This window comes from Marmota marmota, unplaced genomic scaffold (genome assembly GCF_001458135.2).
Source record: "Marmota marmota marmota unplaced genomic scaffold, marMar, whole genome shotgun sequence".
Lineage (NCBI taxonomy): Eukaryota > Metazoa > Chordata > Mammalia > Rodentia > Sciuridae > Marmota > Marmota marmota.
The window spans coordinates 7,441,480-7,457,860 of NW_026000102.1; the positions used below are offsets into that span (position 1 = coordinate 7,441,480).

A 16,381-nucleotide genomic window follows, 5' to 3' on the forward strand; every position below is an offset into this window, starting at 1 on the left:
AAACACGGCAGCCATGGCCCCCACTCCTGCTCAGGTGGCCGGGCCCCTCTCAGGTAGGCTGGACCACACCTTGTGTCTGGCGCCGGACACACGTTCTCTCCTGCACCTATGACACACTCACAAGCCCCTTCTCACAGGACATGGCCTGAGACCCTGGCTATGGAGGCTGGGCCAGTGATTCCATGAGGGGGACCCCAGGCAGTGCAAGACCACCAAGGATCCTATCCCAGCACCCTGAGTGCCGAGACCCCCAGGGTACAGGCCCTGCCCGTCTAAGAACCCGGAGACCGGGAGGGCGGGGCCAAGGTGGCCCCCACAGCGGTGGAAAGGCCTATTCTCTGGACATGGGCTGGTCCCAGGACTAAAGTGGGGAGGGGCGGCACCTCTGCAGAGGGTCTCTGCTTTGCCCTGACCTCCTCTAAGAGAAAGGGCTGGGCCCCATCCTGCAGGGCTGTGCGGCTGCGGGTGGCGTGCTCTGGCAGGACCTCCTGGCATCCGGGTTCAAATGGAGGCTCCCCGCTGGGGCTGATCTGCAGCCCCTTGGCTTGTGCTAGCCAGCTTCTCCTGGCTACCAGGTGCCCAGATAGGACGGGGCCTCTTGAGCACCTCCAGACTGGGGAGAGCCAGGAACCAGGGCAGCCCCAGAGATGATCGGGCCTTTGAGCCCCAGGTCTCCAGGTGGCCTCCGGCAAGGGGCAAGGGCTGCTCTGAGTAGACTGTGGTGACCAGCCTGGGCGTGAGGAAGGGAGTGTGCAGAGCCCGCCCTGGGGGCCCGGGAGGCCGTGCTGAGAGTGGGGGACGCAGCCTTTCTCATCCTCTGAGGTTCTTCAGCTTGGGGACGAGAGGCTCCATGACCTTCCAAAAGGGCCTGCTATTGTCAGGGTGTGGAAACAGTCTCCACAGGACTCTGGTACCCCAAGGTGGTTGCATCTGGGAGGGGGTCCAGCCAGCCTGGATAGATCCTGGCCCTTCCCAGTCCCCCACTAGGCTGACCGTGACCTGTTCCCATTTAGGCCAGCAGACCAGGTGGCCGCAAGGCTAACTGCAGCTCCTGACTCTGGGCTGGTTTCTGCCTGGGGCAGGGGGCTTCAGAGACAGCCAGGGAGCTGAGTTGGAGCCCCTCCCGAGCGTCAGGGAGGTGGGGGTGGGGTCTGAACCCAGCCCAGTCTGCAGCTGGAGGTGGCCCTCCTCCCAACGCATGGCCCTCAAGGGCCATCTGAATGTGTACCGGAAGCTCCAACTCCACCCAGTGTGGGCATTCTGGTAAAGCGTAGCCTTGAGGGACTGTCTGCTCAGGACCCTGGCTATGTGACCTGGCCCTTACAGAGGCCAAGGGCTCATGGGATTCTGAAATGGAAGCTGGTCACCAGTGGGGGCCTGGAGAAGGGAAAGCCTGGGTCCCCACTGGGGCCTCTGTGCTCAAAGACCCCCCCCCCCATCAACAAGCAAAGCTGGGTCCCTGGTCCATGCTTTGAAGCCGTGAAAGACCGCCACAGGCCTGTTTTGAAGCCCTCTGGCCCAGGGAAGGCCTCCTTGACCCTGGGTTGGATCTGAACCTGACAGTCCCCAGCGGGCAGTCGGAACCCACCACCCTGTCAGAGACTAAAGGGAAAGGACACCGGGGAGGTGGCCGCAAAGCCCTCACCAGCCGCTGGGGACAGCAACCCTGGCCAGCATCTTTGGCACAGGCAGGAGGAGAGGGCAGAGGGCCTGGCCTTCCTGCCCAACAACTCAGTGGACTGAAGGGTCAAGAGATGGGAACGAGGAAAGAGAAGGACTTGGGAGGCCAGGGCCAGAGGAGCCAGAGGCCCTGGGCAGCCATGCCCCTCAGCAAGGGACCCAGCAGCCGGGGCTGCATCGGCCCCTCCCCCACCCCAGACCCCCTGGAACTCCCCACCTCGGAACTGCTTCAGGGGCCACCCTGCATCACAAAGGACCCCAGGAAGTTGCTCAGTGTGACCTCCCAGCGTGGCCCCGCCTGACCTGCCTTCCTCCACCTGAGCCCAGCTGCTTCGCCTGACTCACCCCAGCCCTGGGTGTCCCTGTGCCACTCCGAGTAGAAAGGTGAGGTGCTGTGTGTGTGCCCCTGTGGCTGGCTTCCTGGGCAGCACCTGGAAGGCCCCTCCCTGTGCCAGCCCAGTTCATGCAGGACAGGCGGGCACTTCCTGTAGGGCTCCACCCGGGCAGCGGCCCCTCTGGCACAGACAGCCTTGCCAGAGGCCCCGTGCCCCCCCCATGTGCAGTGGAGGGCCTGGAGCAGGCCATGTGTGGTGGGAGTGAGAGCAGGTCAGACTGCAGGACGGAGGCCAGGATGGGGCTGGGCAGGGCACCGTGTGGCTTCCGCAGCAGAGGACAGGCTGGTTTGGAGGCAGCAGAGACCTCAGAGGAACTCCAGAGGGCATGGGGCACATCGGCACCAAGGTTCTGGTTCAGCCCAGGGGAGGCGCCAGGCAGCACTGGATTTGGGACCCCTGTGGATCAGGGGAGGCTCAGGTGGAACCCAGAGCCAGGAGACTGAGGGGTGCCAGATAAGCTGGCCGTACAGCCCTCCTGGGGACTGACCTGCATTTCTAAGCCACCCCCCATTGGGCCATTCAGCAGGTGATGCTCAGGTAGGATAAGAGACACATGTGAGCTCCCCAGTGAGTCAGGACGGGGACTCGGGCACAGCCCATGAGTGTCCTGAGTGAGAATGCTGAACCCAAGCCCTGGTCAGTCTCATTGGCTCCCACGACTGGGCACGTCTTCCTCATCTGTCCCGAAGGCCCCCGCCTTCCTGTGGGGTCAGGCTGGGGCACCGCACGTGGGGTGTGGTCCTGCTTAATGGCTGTGGCCTGAAGCAGCCACTGCTCCCAGGGACCCCAGCTCACCCCCACTCCCCACTCACACCCAGGCACAGCCATGCAAACACACACGTGCACTCACACCACTCACACCTGCACACACACACATGCCCACGGGAGCACAGACAGACCTGGAAGCCCTCGGAGTACTGTCCCTGCTTGCCAGCCCTCTGTCCTGCCCACAGCAGCAACCTGTCCCCAGTTCTGTCTGTCCTCACTGCTGCCCGCTATCTGCCTGGCTCAAGAAGGTGTGCCCTCTGTACTGACGAGATGGGGGACACGACCAGAGTGGCACCCAGCCAGGGGGCTGCTGGGGCTGGGCTTCAAGGCTGTCTGGCCCTGCCGGTCCTTCCCTGGCCTGTGTGGTCACCACTGGTGCTGATCATTTATGTCCTCTTCTCATGTTCCTGGGCTCCAACAGGAAACATGGACAGAAAGCCCAGTGGTGAGAGCCCCCTCCCTGACCCAGCACCCAGGATCGGAGTACCAGGGTGCCCCGGGCACAAACAGCCCCGCAGGCTCTGTGGCAGAGGCCCCTCAAGAATGCAGGAGCTGAGCCCCCAGTCTGGAGTGCAGATCCCAAGCTGTGAACAGCAAGGGTCCAGCCCCTGCCCGCCAGAGGGGCCCAGAGAGAAGCTGACCTTGAGAGGAAGCTGCCACCATGGCCAGCTGGTGGGACCTTCCCTACCACAGGTGCCCCCTACCCTGGGCACTCCGAGGCTGCAGTCTTTGGCTAGTGCAAGAGCCCAGAGACCCAGAAACAGGAACTGACCCTCCCCCAGCCAGCAGAGGACAGGGCTTTGGAGCTGCCCTGGGCCACCTCTCCCTGCCCTTGGCCGGGGGTGCTCAGCTGTGCGCTCTCCCGTCCAGAACTTTGCTGATGGGGAAGTCGGAAAGCCCAGTGGGGATGGAGAGAGCCAGCCCACCTGTGCAGACGCGCAGAGGCTTCCTAGAGTGGGCGCTGCTGCTGCTGGTGACAGCAGCCCTGGTGGTCCTGGGCATCCTCTACAGCAGAGGTGAGTGAGGACGCTGCACCCCACCACCCACCCCGCCCCACAGGCCTGCTTGCCCCCAGTGGGGCCTGAGGGGCGGCCCAGGTCCCAGAGGCCCTCAGAGTCCTACCGCCGGCAACAGAGAGGGTCCCAGGGGGACGCTGCCCTGTGGGGAGCCAGTAGCCCCTTTCAGAAAGCTCTGCGTCACAGCTGCTCCTCCGGGCTCTGCGGGCTCTGCCTCCGCCCCCTCTGCCTCTGCAGGACTTCTGGATGCCAAAGGCAGGCCCCTGCCCCATCCCGCAGACCCCCTCCCAGGCCTTGGCCGAGCAGCCCGCAGAGCACAGCTGCAGTTCCCGGCCAGCCCAGCAGGAGGAGCCCGGGCTCCTGAACTGGGTCCCACCCCTGCGAGGCTCTGCTCACCTGGACGCCTTCCTCAGTGCCATGCAGTCCAGGTGAAGGTGCCAGCATCCACCCCTGCCCTGCCAGAGGCCCCAGCTGTAGTCCCTGGGGCCCAGTGGCTTCTGAGACAGAGTCTGCTAATTGCAAGACGGTGGGAGGGGCCATTCTGGGTACCCACAGAGATGGAGGTGTGGCCAGGACTGCCCTCAGGGACCCTGGGCTGCCCTGGTGCCCCTTCTCCTTTGCTCTCCCCCACAAAGACCCACGTGGAGGAACCAGAATGCTCCTCTTCAGGTGGAGTGAGGTGAACGCCCAGGCACCGGGCAGCCCTGGTCAACGTGAGCTGCCACCCGGCCCCTGGCCAGCCCCCATCCTCCCTGAGCCTTGGGTTCCTGCGCACATGGCCGGTGGAGCTCACACACCAGCGCTGACTGCTGTCCTGCTGTGGGCGGGCACAGGACACGGACATGCAGGTGAAGGGCTTGCCTGGCCTGGTTCTAGGAACAGAGCATTGTGGCCATGTCACTCAATGTTCCTCAGGAGCCACCCATCCAGTGTTGGCAGCTGTTCCTGCAGAACAGAAGTGGGTGCTGCCTGAGGACAGGGTGGGCATCCACAGGCCAGGCTGCCTGCAGGAGCCTTGTGGAGTGGGGCAGCTGCCCAGCAGTCACTGTGGTCTCTGGCCCCCCAGGGCCTCCTGCAGGGTCAGAGGGGCCCTGCCAGCTCCAGGGGCAGGAAGCTCACCTGGAGGGTCCAGGGCCCAGGGAACCTTTGTTCAGGGCTCTCAAAACACCTGGCTTTGAGGCTTACAGGGAACAGGGAACCCAGCTTCAGCGTGCAAGGGGCCCCGCTCCTGCCTCTGCGGGAGCCCACCCTGCAAGAGAAGAGGCCCTCACTCCCCCTTGCAGTGTGTGGGTCCTGGGTGAGGTCTCTGCCTCCTCCTGCCTTCACACCTCTGCCCCCATTTCTTGCCTACCTCTCCCTCCCCTCCTGCATACTGAGCTCTTGGACAGTTGGGCTCTTCCTGGCCCTCCGGGGCCTGCAGCCTGGGGCTCCTCAGCTGTGACCCCCCAGGAATGACCCATGCTAACCTTGGCCTCAGTCCCCGATGAGGGGGCAGGAGCTTCTACATGCAGCCTGCTCATTGTTCGTTCCCAAGTGTGCTTTCTCATTCCCATGTTCTTTCTTGATGTGTGAGTGATCTAGATTTATTTCTTTAATCTCTAGATTTAAATTACTGCCGGTTTCTGGCTTACTTGTGCTGTTGCCAGAAGCGCCGGTTCGAGCTGTTCTTGGTGAGGTTCTCTGGTGCTTGCTGGGGCTGGCCGGAGGGCTGACTCTGGCTCCGCCCCCACAGTGCAGGTGACCTGGTGGGACACACAGGCCCTGATGCTGCCGGACGTGCTCCTCCATGGCCACGAGGTCAGCAACTCCTGCAGGCCTTGTCTTCTTCATTCTCTTGATCTTCAGTTATCGAGGGGTGTGCGTGTATGTGTGTGCGTGCGTGTGTAAGCAAACAGTGGTGTCAGTTTCTTGTATCCGCTTATCCATCTTAGATGTTTAGGGCTGTACTATCACATGGGCACATGCTTAGATAAAACGAAAGCTTGGCTTTGTGAGTATGAGGCAGGTTTCACTTCTAGATATACACAGAGAATCCTCTATCTTCCACGAATACCCTGAGTCTCCGTCCTCCTGCCTTGTGAACACGCAGTGCTCAGTGGAATTGCTCAGTGGAATCGCTTGGTCTATCCTTTCCATTCTTTTCCCTTGAAACTTCATGGGCTTTGCCTCCCAGGTGCCCCTGGCGCAGCGGTGGGTGGTGGGTTTGGTCTTTGTCTTCTCCGTGTCTGCGTTCGCACCCAGCACCTCAGCGCCCCCTGTCTGCGGTTCCCAGTCAGCACCACAGCGCCCCCTCTCGGGGGTGTTCTCCTGCCTGCCTTTGCTCTTCTCCCACCTTCTTCTGGATTGCTCTATCACGATTCACTCCATGTTCCCTCAACTCGGAACTTTTATATTTCTGTCCTTTGGATGGTTATCTTCGATTCGTTCATTTAATTATTGGCTATTGAAGGTCACAAATAAACCTTTTTATAACAAAGTCACATGACAGTCCTGTGCCCCAACCCCTGACCATCCTGGATTCTGCTCCACAGAAGCAGTCTTGCTCTTCCCCTAGCGCCACGGCCCCTGGCCTGCTTTTGTAGATACAGGTCTGTTGGACACAGCAGCACCCACTCACACAGCACGGCCTGTGGCTGCTCTCTGCTGGCCGGCAATGTGAGTAGAGAGGTGGTGACCACGCATGGCCACAGAATCTCTGGCCTGTACAGAAACAGCGCCAGCCCCTGGACCAGGGCGCCTCCTCATGCATCTGGAGCTCACTGTCCACCCTCGGCCCTTTGCTACATGGTATAGACCGTGAGTGGGCACCATGTGGCTGTGGCTAACACCCAGACTTCAAGTGGACAGCCCCGCTGGCCACCCCACTCTCCAAACCCAGATGCATGTGCTCGGGTGGTTTCCATAACTCTGTGCCTCGGTTTCCTGCTGTGAACGCATGTTAGGAGCACTGGCATGAGAGCCTCGCTGGAGGGTTCATGACTTCATACACCAGTGACAATTAGAAAACTGTCCGTCGTGCGGTTGGAGGTCAGGTGCAATCCTCAAATGTCAGATTCTGCCATTGGCCCATCAATATTGCTCCTGACATCTTGTTGGAAGGCACCCAGATCTCCACTTCCCAACACAGGCATAACTATGGCTTCCCATTAAACCCACACTCAGCATTTACCACTTTTTTGGGGGGTGGGGGGGGGTGCCAGGGATAGAACTCAGGGGCACCCGACCACTGAGCCACATCACCAGCCTTATTTTGTATTTCATTTAGAGACAGCGTCTCACTGAGTTGCTTAGGACCTTGCTAATTTGCTGAGGCTGGCTTTGGACTTGTGATCCTCCTGCCTTGGCCTCCCAAGCTCTGGGATTACAGGCGTGCACCACAGCGCCCAGCTCATTCACCACTTTTTATGGTGTGTTTTCAGAGCTGAACCATAGAGGATAACGGATTGCAGTTCCTGTATTCATTCCTACTTTGTTTCCTCATCATTACTAACTTGTTTGAAGAGTCATCCTTTTTTTCTGCCAAATTATTCTTATTTCAAGGCCTGTCCTGACCCATCTCAAAAAACAAAACCATGTGCTTTTTAAAGCAGATTTCAGCTGTGGGACGCTGCCACACGCAGCCAGAGCCTAAATCGACAGTAACATGCTAGTCACTCGGGATGTAACTCAACTCAAGGTGGCATTTCTAAATTTTAAAATTCTTCTCCTAACCTTTCTGATCTCTGCTCCAAAAACATTTTTTAAAACAGCAAGCAGCTTTTAGTTTTGCACAAGTAGTTATCATTTGCTGTCTCTTATCTGCAAAAGGTCACAAGCTTGAATAAAAAGGGGTGGGGGGGGGAGTTCCTGACAGTTTCTGACCTGAACAGCACTTTCTTCTTTGTTGCCGAGACCCTGGGCAAATTTTAATGGGTGGCCTCGGGCTGCCTCCAGCTGCCTCCCAGGGTCCCTCACCTCTCACAGGGAGTCTCCAGGTCTTCAGAGGGTGAGTCTTGCCCACGTCGTCGTGTCTGCTGGGCACTGCCCCAGGTGGCATCATTTGCATCTACAACACAAGGTGCCAGTTCTCTTCCAGAACCCCACGAGTCCCACATCCGGGCGACACACCAGTCCTTCTTGCTTTCTAGCCATCCCCCACGTTCCGTCCTGTGGCTCCTAGACTGCAGGCGAGCCGCACGTTACCTCCCCACTTTGTTGTCTGGAGAGTCTTCATTCGCACCCGTTCTGAGAGACCCTCGCTCTGGGCAGACTCGTGGCGGGGCTCTCGGGTCTTTTCCATGAGGGTCACTCCATCGCCGCCGCCTCGCACCATCTCCTGAGGAGTCTGTGTGCTCCACCTTCACCCCCTGGTCTCTAAGCGGCTCCCTTTCCTGGAGCCTGGATGAGCTTCTCCCGGGTTCCCAGCAGCGAGGCTGTGGGGTGTCTCTGTGGGCTCTGGGCTGAGTGTGAAGATCTTGGCACCTGTTCTGTGGGGTTCTCTGCAGTGTTGTGGTTCACAGTTCTCTGTCTTTCACTCATTTTGGAAAATACACGTCACCTTTTCAGGTATTTCTTTGGCCCTTTCTCGCTCTCCCTCTTCCTTTCCGCCCCTTTTCTTTTCTCATAAGAGAGCAGGACAGGTCCTTCCCCGCTCTGTCTTTCCCTCTAGAAATACTTGCACCACGGGCCATCTGCCAGGAGTCCTCCCAGGGCCAATCTGATGGGGCTGCTGCCTTTGGACTTTCACCTTCTAAAACTGTGGGCTAAATAAACAGATTTCAAAGGACCCGGCCCATGGTAATTTGTTGTAGCAACAAAAAATGGGCTGGCCCTCCACTCGTGGCGGACGGCTGTGCTGACCGGCAGTAGGCTCTTGGGGCAGGCAGGGGCATTCTGGTGCCGGCTGAGTCTCAGCCCTAGGCAGGCCTGCGTGCCCTGCCCCGTGCCCACATCAGCTAGACTCGGCCCCATGCCTGAGCACCCTGCCCACTAGCGGCAGCAGACCTCTGCTGGAGGTCACTCTAGGCTCCTGGGCCCAGAGGGTCTCCGTCCTTCTCCGTGGGCTAAAGGTGTGTGTCGCCACCTTCGTGTAGAGCTGTGGGATTTTGCCTCTGGGGATGGCAGGGCTCACCTGCCCCCAGTGGTTTAGATCTCTTGCTCCCAAAGAAAGGGTCCTGGCAAGTGGAAGTGGTTTTGTGCCTGTATCACTGCCAGAGTGGGCCCTGCGTCTCAGTGCCCCGAGGGAGGCTCCCTCCCGTCTTCCAAGACCCGAGCCATCTTTCTCATGCACCTGGCAAGAGCCTCAGGAGGAGCTTGTGGGTTCATGGACGCTCCCAGATGTCAGGGGCTCTCCGCTGTTCTGAACTGATGGGCTCGGCCATGCTTCTGGATAAAAGGGCAGCTGACTTCGCCCTGACTCCTTCTTTGGAACATCTCTTACTTCCAGACCCTGCCAGACGCGAAGCTATCCACGACCCAACTTCTCCAAAACTCCAAGATTCTGTGTCCCAGGTGTCCTGGGACCGTGGGTCTTTCCTGAATGGGATCCAGGAAAGTGGTGGTTTTTGTGGACCATCTGGCTTTTCTTATGGTTGGGAAGGAAATTATACTTTTGTCATGGCTTTTGACGTTCCTAGGAAGACGGTAGAACTACTCTGGCTGAAATTTTAGGTGTATATTAAACTTAGTAAAATACTAAGCAAGTTAATATCTCCACTGTTTCTTCCAAACAACGTGAGCATTGACTAACTCTTCTATGCACACCCTGGCCCTGTGCCCGTGCTGCTGCTGTTAAGGACAAGCCAGGAACCCGCAGCAGACGTGCCTGTGTTGACACCATGCCCAGGTGACTCATCTGCACGCTGGAGCTTGGGAAGCCTTGGTTTGGGACAGAGTTCACCGAGCGAGCCTGATAACTGGAATGCCCAGGGAAACTGTTGAGCAGTTGCCTATCAGTCTGAGCCTATCTCAGTCTGCTGGGCCTCAGGGAGTGCCGAGGGCTGGGTGGCTTCAGGACCAGAAATGCTGCTTCTCACAGTTCTGAACACTGGAAGTCCAAGACCCAGGTGCCAGCCAGCTGGGTCTCGGTGAGGGTTCTCTCTGTGGCTCACAGATGGCCTCCTCTCACTGCATTCTCCTCTGGGGGCCCAGCGAGCTCTGGTGTCCCTCGCTTTTCTGCAAGGATACCCTTCCTACCCAATTAGGGCCCCACCCTTGACCTTTATCTCCCATCAAAGGCCCAACCTCCAAATATAGTCCCGGGGCTCGCGGCTTCAGCACAGGTCCCTGGGCAGAGACAAGGAAGCGTGCGTTCATCCCAGGCCTCGACCTGGAGAGCCCAGGAGGCTTCTAAAGTGAGTCCTCCAAATCAGTGCCTCCAGCACCCCGGGGCTTTCTGAGACCCGACACGTGGAGAAGCCCTGCTCTAAAATAATAAATCTCCAGTGGTCTGGACTTCTGGTGACTGGGAATTAGCCTAGCATTCATCTTTCGGGCATGGTTTAGCTGGTCATCAAACCAGGGCCCAACCCTCTCTCTCAGGGTCTCGGGTGGTTTGCTGCCTTCTGACGGCCACAGCTGCTTTCAGAAAAGTGCCGCAGCTCCGACGGTGCCTCGCCTGTAGGCAGAGCCGCTTTCCCTCGGCCCTGGCTGGTCTGCGTGCTGACGGGGAGAGATCTGGCCACAGAGTCCTTGGTGTTTGTTCCACTTTGGGTTTGTTGTGATCCCTGTAGTGAAGCCTTGTTTTGGAGACCTTCACCACCATCTGTTTGGACATCACCTCTCACATCTTCTGTCCTCTCCTCCTAAGGTCAGGCTCCACACGAGCTCATTCGGCTCACTGTCCCTGCAGCTCTCCACTCCGTCATTTTTCCCATCTCTTTTTGACTTTGTCCCTCGTTCCAGGTAGACTCTTTAGAACCTCATGCCGACCCACTAAGTCTCTCTTCAGCTCAACTCATCCGGTTTGGGTTTGTGGCTGTTTATAAACCTCGACAACTACAAGGTCTTAGGTCCAGAATTTTCAACTGATTATTTTCCAAATTTTATTTTTTAAATATTTCTTGTCTTTATTTGGGGGGGGAGCAGGAGGGTACTGGGGATTGAACTTGGGGACCCTCGATCCCTGAGCCACATCCCCAGCCCTATTCTGTATTTTATTTAGAAAAAGGGTCCCACTGAGTTGCTTAGTGCCTCACCGTTGCTGAGGCTGGCTTTGAATCTGCAATCCTCCTGCCTCGGCCTCCCGAGCCGCTGGGATTACAGGCATGTGCCACTGCACCCCGCCTTGTCTTTATTCTTGATCTTTTTATTTCCTCTGTTTCAAACATACTTGTTTTCCACATCCTCTGGCTATTGAAGCTTTAAAAAAAAAAAAAAACCCACCCCATACTCACTGGCAGAGAGCAATTATGTAACAGGATTCACCCACCTTTTGGTGAGGGCCAGCCGGTCGGTTCAGGTTCAATTGGGGTAGCTCTGTTCCTTGGGAATTTCATCCACCCCAAGGACCTGGGCATGTTCCTCCCCTGGAAGTGACAGAAATTCACCAGGACAGGAAAGCACACCAGACCCTGCGGGCCCAGAGCTGGAGCACTGCCGTCCCACCCGATCCATTGACTGGAGGGAGCCCCGCGGTCACCCACGGTCCGGGGGCCAGTATCCCCTGCCCATCAGTGGGGGCCATGGCAGTCTGTGGCCGAGGCACAGGTGCAGAGGTGAGGGTTGGGGGTGCCCTTCTCTGGATCAAAGAGTTCAAACCGCAAACATCGGGCTCTACTTCTGCTGTGTCTGTTCTCACTGGGGAGGTTTTCTTTCCATAAACATGAATCACATCCAAACTGGCTTTGTCTCCGGGACTCTGTCTCCTGGGAACTGAGGCAGTTTCCCTCTGGGGGCACGTTGTCTCCATGGGGACCTTGGGACGCTGCCAGCCTGGGACTGCTGCTCGCTGAGTCTCAGCCGCGTGTCCCCAGGCCCACGACACGGGCGCTGGCTCCCCAGGCCTGCGTGGCCTGAGAAGGTTGGACCTTCTCAGGGGAGTCTCCATCAAGCTCTTGTGTAGACCAGGGAGAGAAAGAGACCGACGGGGAGAGGGGAGACTAAAGGTCTTAATTCAAGGACCTTGGATTATAAGAGGGAATAGCACAATATTTAAAAAAACAACTGGTTTTTCAAATACTGTGTCTGTGAGATGACTGGCATTTAAGCCAATGTAGAAGGACAAAGAGAAGATATGTCCCTGGACATTAGGGAAGGCTGTCGTCCCTGGGGGGCCTCCCTGGCTGTGGGGCTTGCTCACCGTCCTTCCTGGTGGCCGCACTTCAGCAGCAGAGGAAAGCTGACGTCTCTGCAACCTTCACATCCAGGGGTCGCACTTCTTTGATTGTCCTCCTATTTGGAAGGACAGAGATTTTGAATGACAGGTCGGGGCCTGGCCGTCCAAGCTCAGCCACCCACCGGGGACGTGAGCCTGGTGTATCTCCCCAGCTCCGTCCATTTTTCCCAAGTGAGAAGTGGCTCCATGATAACCAGTGAGAAGCTCTTCCTTACAGGTGACGTGGGAAAACGTGCCTCTCCTAACTCCACTCGGGAAGGGTGGCCTCGGGAGGGCAGTGTGTCCTCAGGCCACTCGAGAGCTGCAGTGCCTGGAACCCCCAGCCCTTCCCTCCACGGGACCCTGGCAGCCATGTGGGGACTTCCCCCTTCGGCTCCAGCTCTGGTCACCTGACCCGACTGGGGCACACTGGCCAGCGCTGGCCTGGCTCCCGGAACCCCTCACCGCTGGCCTTACCTGCATGGAGCCGGCCGCTCCTGCCCGCCGTGCGGGGCGCTGCTGCGCGCGTGCCTTTCAGCGGGAGGCAGGGCGCACCTGTCTCGGGGAGCAGACACAGACTCCCTCGGGTTTTGTCCGAAGTGTGTCTGTCTCACTCTCCACCGGGCCTGGGGGTCTAGGCCGAGTTGGCTCTTTTCCTCTTAAGCACTGACGGCCTCTTCCCTTGCCCCCTGAAGACAACCCGGCCTTCATTCCCCTCTCTGACGTCATGAACTCGGTCTGGATGGACGCTGTGGGTCCCTTTGGCTGATTGCCTTCTTTCACTTAGTCACATAACATGCATGTGCTTCCTGTGACTTAATAGCTTATTCATTGTCACTGCTGAGTAATCACCCATTGTATGCAGGTGACAATTTGTTTATTCACCTACTGAAGGTCGTCTAGGTGGCTTCTGGCTCATGTCAATTATAAATTTCACGAGCAGGATTCTTGGTGGCGACATGTTTTTGAATCCGTGGGGTAAACACCTAAGAGTGTGGTAGCTGGATCATCTTCTCCGACTGAATTGAGTTTGTCTGTCTTCCAAGATGAGTGGGCCTGGCTCCCACCCGCCCCCGGCACTGCAGCCCTGCCAGCGGTCGGCATCGCCAGGCCTGCTTTTAACTTAGCCATTCCAACAGGCGCCTGGGACCTCCTTGTGGTTGGAGTCCGCAGCTCCCTGATGGAAAATGAAGGGCGGCATTCTTGCCATGTTCCTTTCCACCCGCCTGACACCTCCTGTGGTGAGGGTCTTGTCAGATCTTTCTCCCTGTTTTCAGTCGGTGTTGTTTTCTTATGCTCAAGTTTGAAGCGTTCTTTGTCCATTTTGGATAAAAGCGTTTTGTCTGATGCATGTTTTTTTTCTGACTGCGTCTTACCTTTTTATTCTCTTAACAGATCTTTTACAGAACAGAGGTTTTAAACTTAGTAACATCAGATTACACTTTGACTTTTTTGGATCATGCTGTTTATGTCACATCTTTGAAGTCTTCACCAAGCCCGAAGCCCCACACCTCTTCTTCAGTGTTTTCTCCAGACATTGGATAGCTCTGTGTTGAACTGGTCTTGTGGTCTGTCCTGAGCTAGTTCTTCAGCCGGTGGACTTGGTCCCGCGGGCCCTCTCTCGGGGGCATGGCTCTGCCCCTTTCCCGTGTCCTGTGGGTCTATCTGTGGGCCCTCTGTTCTGCCCCGCTGACCTGTTTCTTGCCGCGTGTCTCTTCTTTGGCCCGTGTGCTGCTGGCTGGTAACACGCAGGTCATGGTGAGTTGTGGGGTCAAGTGCCGTGCTCCTTCCCACTTGGCTCTTCTTCACCATTGTGTCCCCAGGCTAGTCCCTTGCCCCTCCACGCCAGCCTGAGCAGAGTCTGTACGTGTGACAAATGGCTGGCTGAGCCTTGGATGGAGTGAGCTAGACCCACAGGCCAAGCTGGGGAGAATGAATTCTTAGTGATACTAATCCTCCACCCACGGACACAGGCTCCCTCCTGTTCATTCAGATGTGTGACTTTTTAAGCCGTGTTTGATAGCCCCACATAAAGGTCCCATGCACATTTTGTTAGACTCCGACCTGACTTTACCAATCTCAGTGCCATTATAAATGGCATCACGCCCCAACTTGGAATGCCAGTTGCTCTTCGGGGGCAGAGGCAAGCCATGGGCCCTGGGTGTCAATCTTGGGTCCCTGAGCGGGCTAGTTTCTGGTTGTGGGAGCCTTTTGGCAGTTCTTTGGGACTTTCTCCCTAGAGGATCACGGCATGTGAAAACAGAGTTTCTGGCTTCCACCTGTTTCCTTTCCTCGCCGTACTGAACCAGCAGGGCCTGTAGCAGGAGGCCGGGCAGCACCGGTGATGGAGGACGTCCCTGCCCACTCCGCACCTGTGACGTCCCCTCCAGGTTTCTGTTTCCCTCTCTCCCGTGTGACTCTTTCCCTTGGTGCTTGGTTCGCACGACCCACACAGACCTCCACATGCTCCTGTGGGTTCTGAGCCCGTCACAGCGGTGACCAGTTCTCCACTCTGGGAGGGAAACCGAGGCCCCGCCTCCACGCACTCTTTCTGCCACCCGCCCATGTCCATCCGTGCTCCGCCTCTCCTACATGACCCTGTCGCTTAGGCGATGCAGCCTGACAAAGGCTTGCTGTGCGACAGCTGTCACGCAGGAGTCCGCTTCTTTTCACCATTTTGAGTTTTCTGCTTGATCATGGGCCACATTTGCCACCTCCTCACATGGGGGACTTCTCTGCCGGCTGCAGGCCCCACCGTGAACCCTGTGACGGCCTATATGAAGGCACTGCTGTGGGCGGGGTCTCCTAGGACCCCCACCCCACACCCAGAGACACGGCTGTGAGCAGCCTGGGGCCGGGGGCAGCCAGAGTCTCTCCTGGCCTGGGAAGGGCTCGCACTTTCTAGAATCTGGTTCCCTCAGCCCCCACTGCTGCCTGGTGGGTTTCTAAAACTCTCGCGTGGTAGCAGGACTTGTTCACCTTGGTGGGGTGGGAGTCACAGTCTGCAAAGCCCCTTCTCCTCCTTGTCACCTCGTTGCTGCTGTGACTAGGGGATCTGAACAGAACGATTATAGAGGGGGACAAGTTTATTTGCCTCCATTCCTTGGGGCTGGGGGTGAGGCTGAGCATCACGGTGGGAGAGTGTGGTGGAGGGAAGCAGCTCACCAGGTGATCAGGAAGCAGGGAGAGGCTCCAGCTCCAGACACAAATATAGACCCCATGGCCCCAGCCCCAATCCCATCCCCTCCAGCCACACCCCTCTGACCTCCAGTACCCTCAGTCAGTCCCGCCAGGGAGTCAGTCGCTGGCTGGATTAAGGTGTCGCCCTGTCATCTCTCCTCCAGACCTTTCTGGCATGTCTCACCCGTGAGCCTGGGGGGACACCACAGCCACACCCTAACCCTGGAGGTCACATGTCCTTCAGTCCACTCTTTCACAGGGGGTGTGGCCTCCTGAGGTCCAGAGTCTCCCCCAGGCTCGGGTTCCTGAGATCAGCAAGCACCTGTGAAGCGGCCACAGCTCATTTTCTGGCCTCTTCCCTCCAAGCTCGGGTTTGCATTTGAATGGTCACTTCCTCTGCTGCTGGGGCTTGCAGAGCCTTCTCCTGTGGCCACCAGAGGGACGCCCTAGTGCAGCCCTCCGAGTTGGATCACTGGCCCCTGAATGGTGGGACCAGGAGCACCGGACGAGTTCCCAGCCCCAGCACCTTGTGTGCCATCTCTGTGCTCAGGCTGAGCAGAGCAGCCCCTGTTCCCCCTCCCCAGGTCTGCTGCCTCTTGGGTGGGGAAATGGAACCACAAGCCAGATCTGAGAGGCCAGGCCTGGCTCACCCTCTCCCCAAACCTGGGGTTCCACCTTCTGTCCCCCACACTCCCCTCCAGACAATTGACAGTCCTCTCAGAAGACCCCGTGCTGACCCCTGCATGTACTGGAGAGGAGGGGAGGGTGGCCTTGAACCTTCAGCAGAGGGGGTGCAAGAGGGTGCAGGGGCCAGAGAGGAGGCTTCCAGGGTAGGGGTCACCTCCCTAGGAAGGGTCTAGGGTGCCTCCCTGGTGGGACTCCAGGAGCTGCCCAATAGATGGAGCCTGTTGGGTGGAACAGGCCAGGGTGGGGCTAGCAAGCCAGGGGTCTGCCTCCTGCTAAGGCCCAGCAGGAAGCAGACAGAGGAAGACAGTTCTGTCCTGTGCTGGCCATCCGGTTCCCTGGTGACCATCCTTCACTGTGGGGGG

At 58.0% G+C, this 16,381-nt stretch overlaps 1 protein-coding gene and 1 long non-coding RNA gene across 22 annotated transcripts in view; one reads left to right on the top strand and one right to left on the bottom strand.

The window, feature by feature from the left end:
- The first annotated feature begins 256 nt into the window (after positions 1 to 256).
- The window catches only part of Mmel1 (membrane metalloendopeptidase like 1), a 32,111-nt gene continuing 15,986 nt past the window's right edge, over positions 257 to 16,381 (top strand). For 3 of the 16 annotated variants that reach the window (XR_007340842.1, XR_007340843.1, XR_007340846.1), the window contains exon 1: positions 2,097 to 3,859. Coding sequence is in view for 11 of the 16 variants with exons in the window: in XM_048783783.1 (XP_048639740.1) it covers positions 3,505 to 3,859 (355 nt within the window). In the remaining 5 variants the exon portion in view is untranslated. Of the gene's footprint in view, positions 2,065 to 2,096; positions 3,860 to 16,381 lie in introns of those variants that run through there. The other 13 variants (XR_007340844.1, XM_048783775.1, XM_048783780.1 and 10 more) reach the window with 8 other exon arrangements.
- Positions 11,036 to 16,381, bottom strand: part of LOC125610799 — a 13,504-nt gene continuing 8,158 nt past the window's right edge. For 4 of the 6 annotated variants that reach the window (XR_007340852.1, XR_007340849.1, XR_007340850.1 and 1 more), the window contains 2 exons: positions 12,138 to 15,654; positions 11,036 to 11,891 (listed from right to left, as the gene is read on the bottom strand). This is a non-coding gene — a long non-coding RNA (uncharacterized LOC125610799). The remainder of the gene's footprint in view (positions 11,892 to 12,137; positions 15,655 to 16,381) is intronic. The other 2 variants (XR_007340851.1, XR_007340848.1) reach the window with 2 other exon arrangements.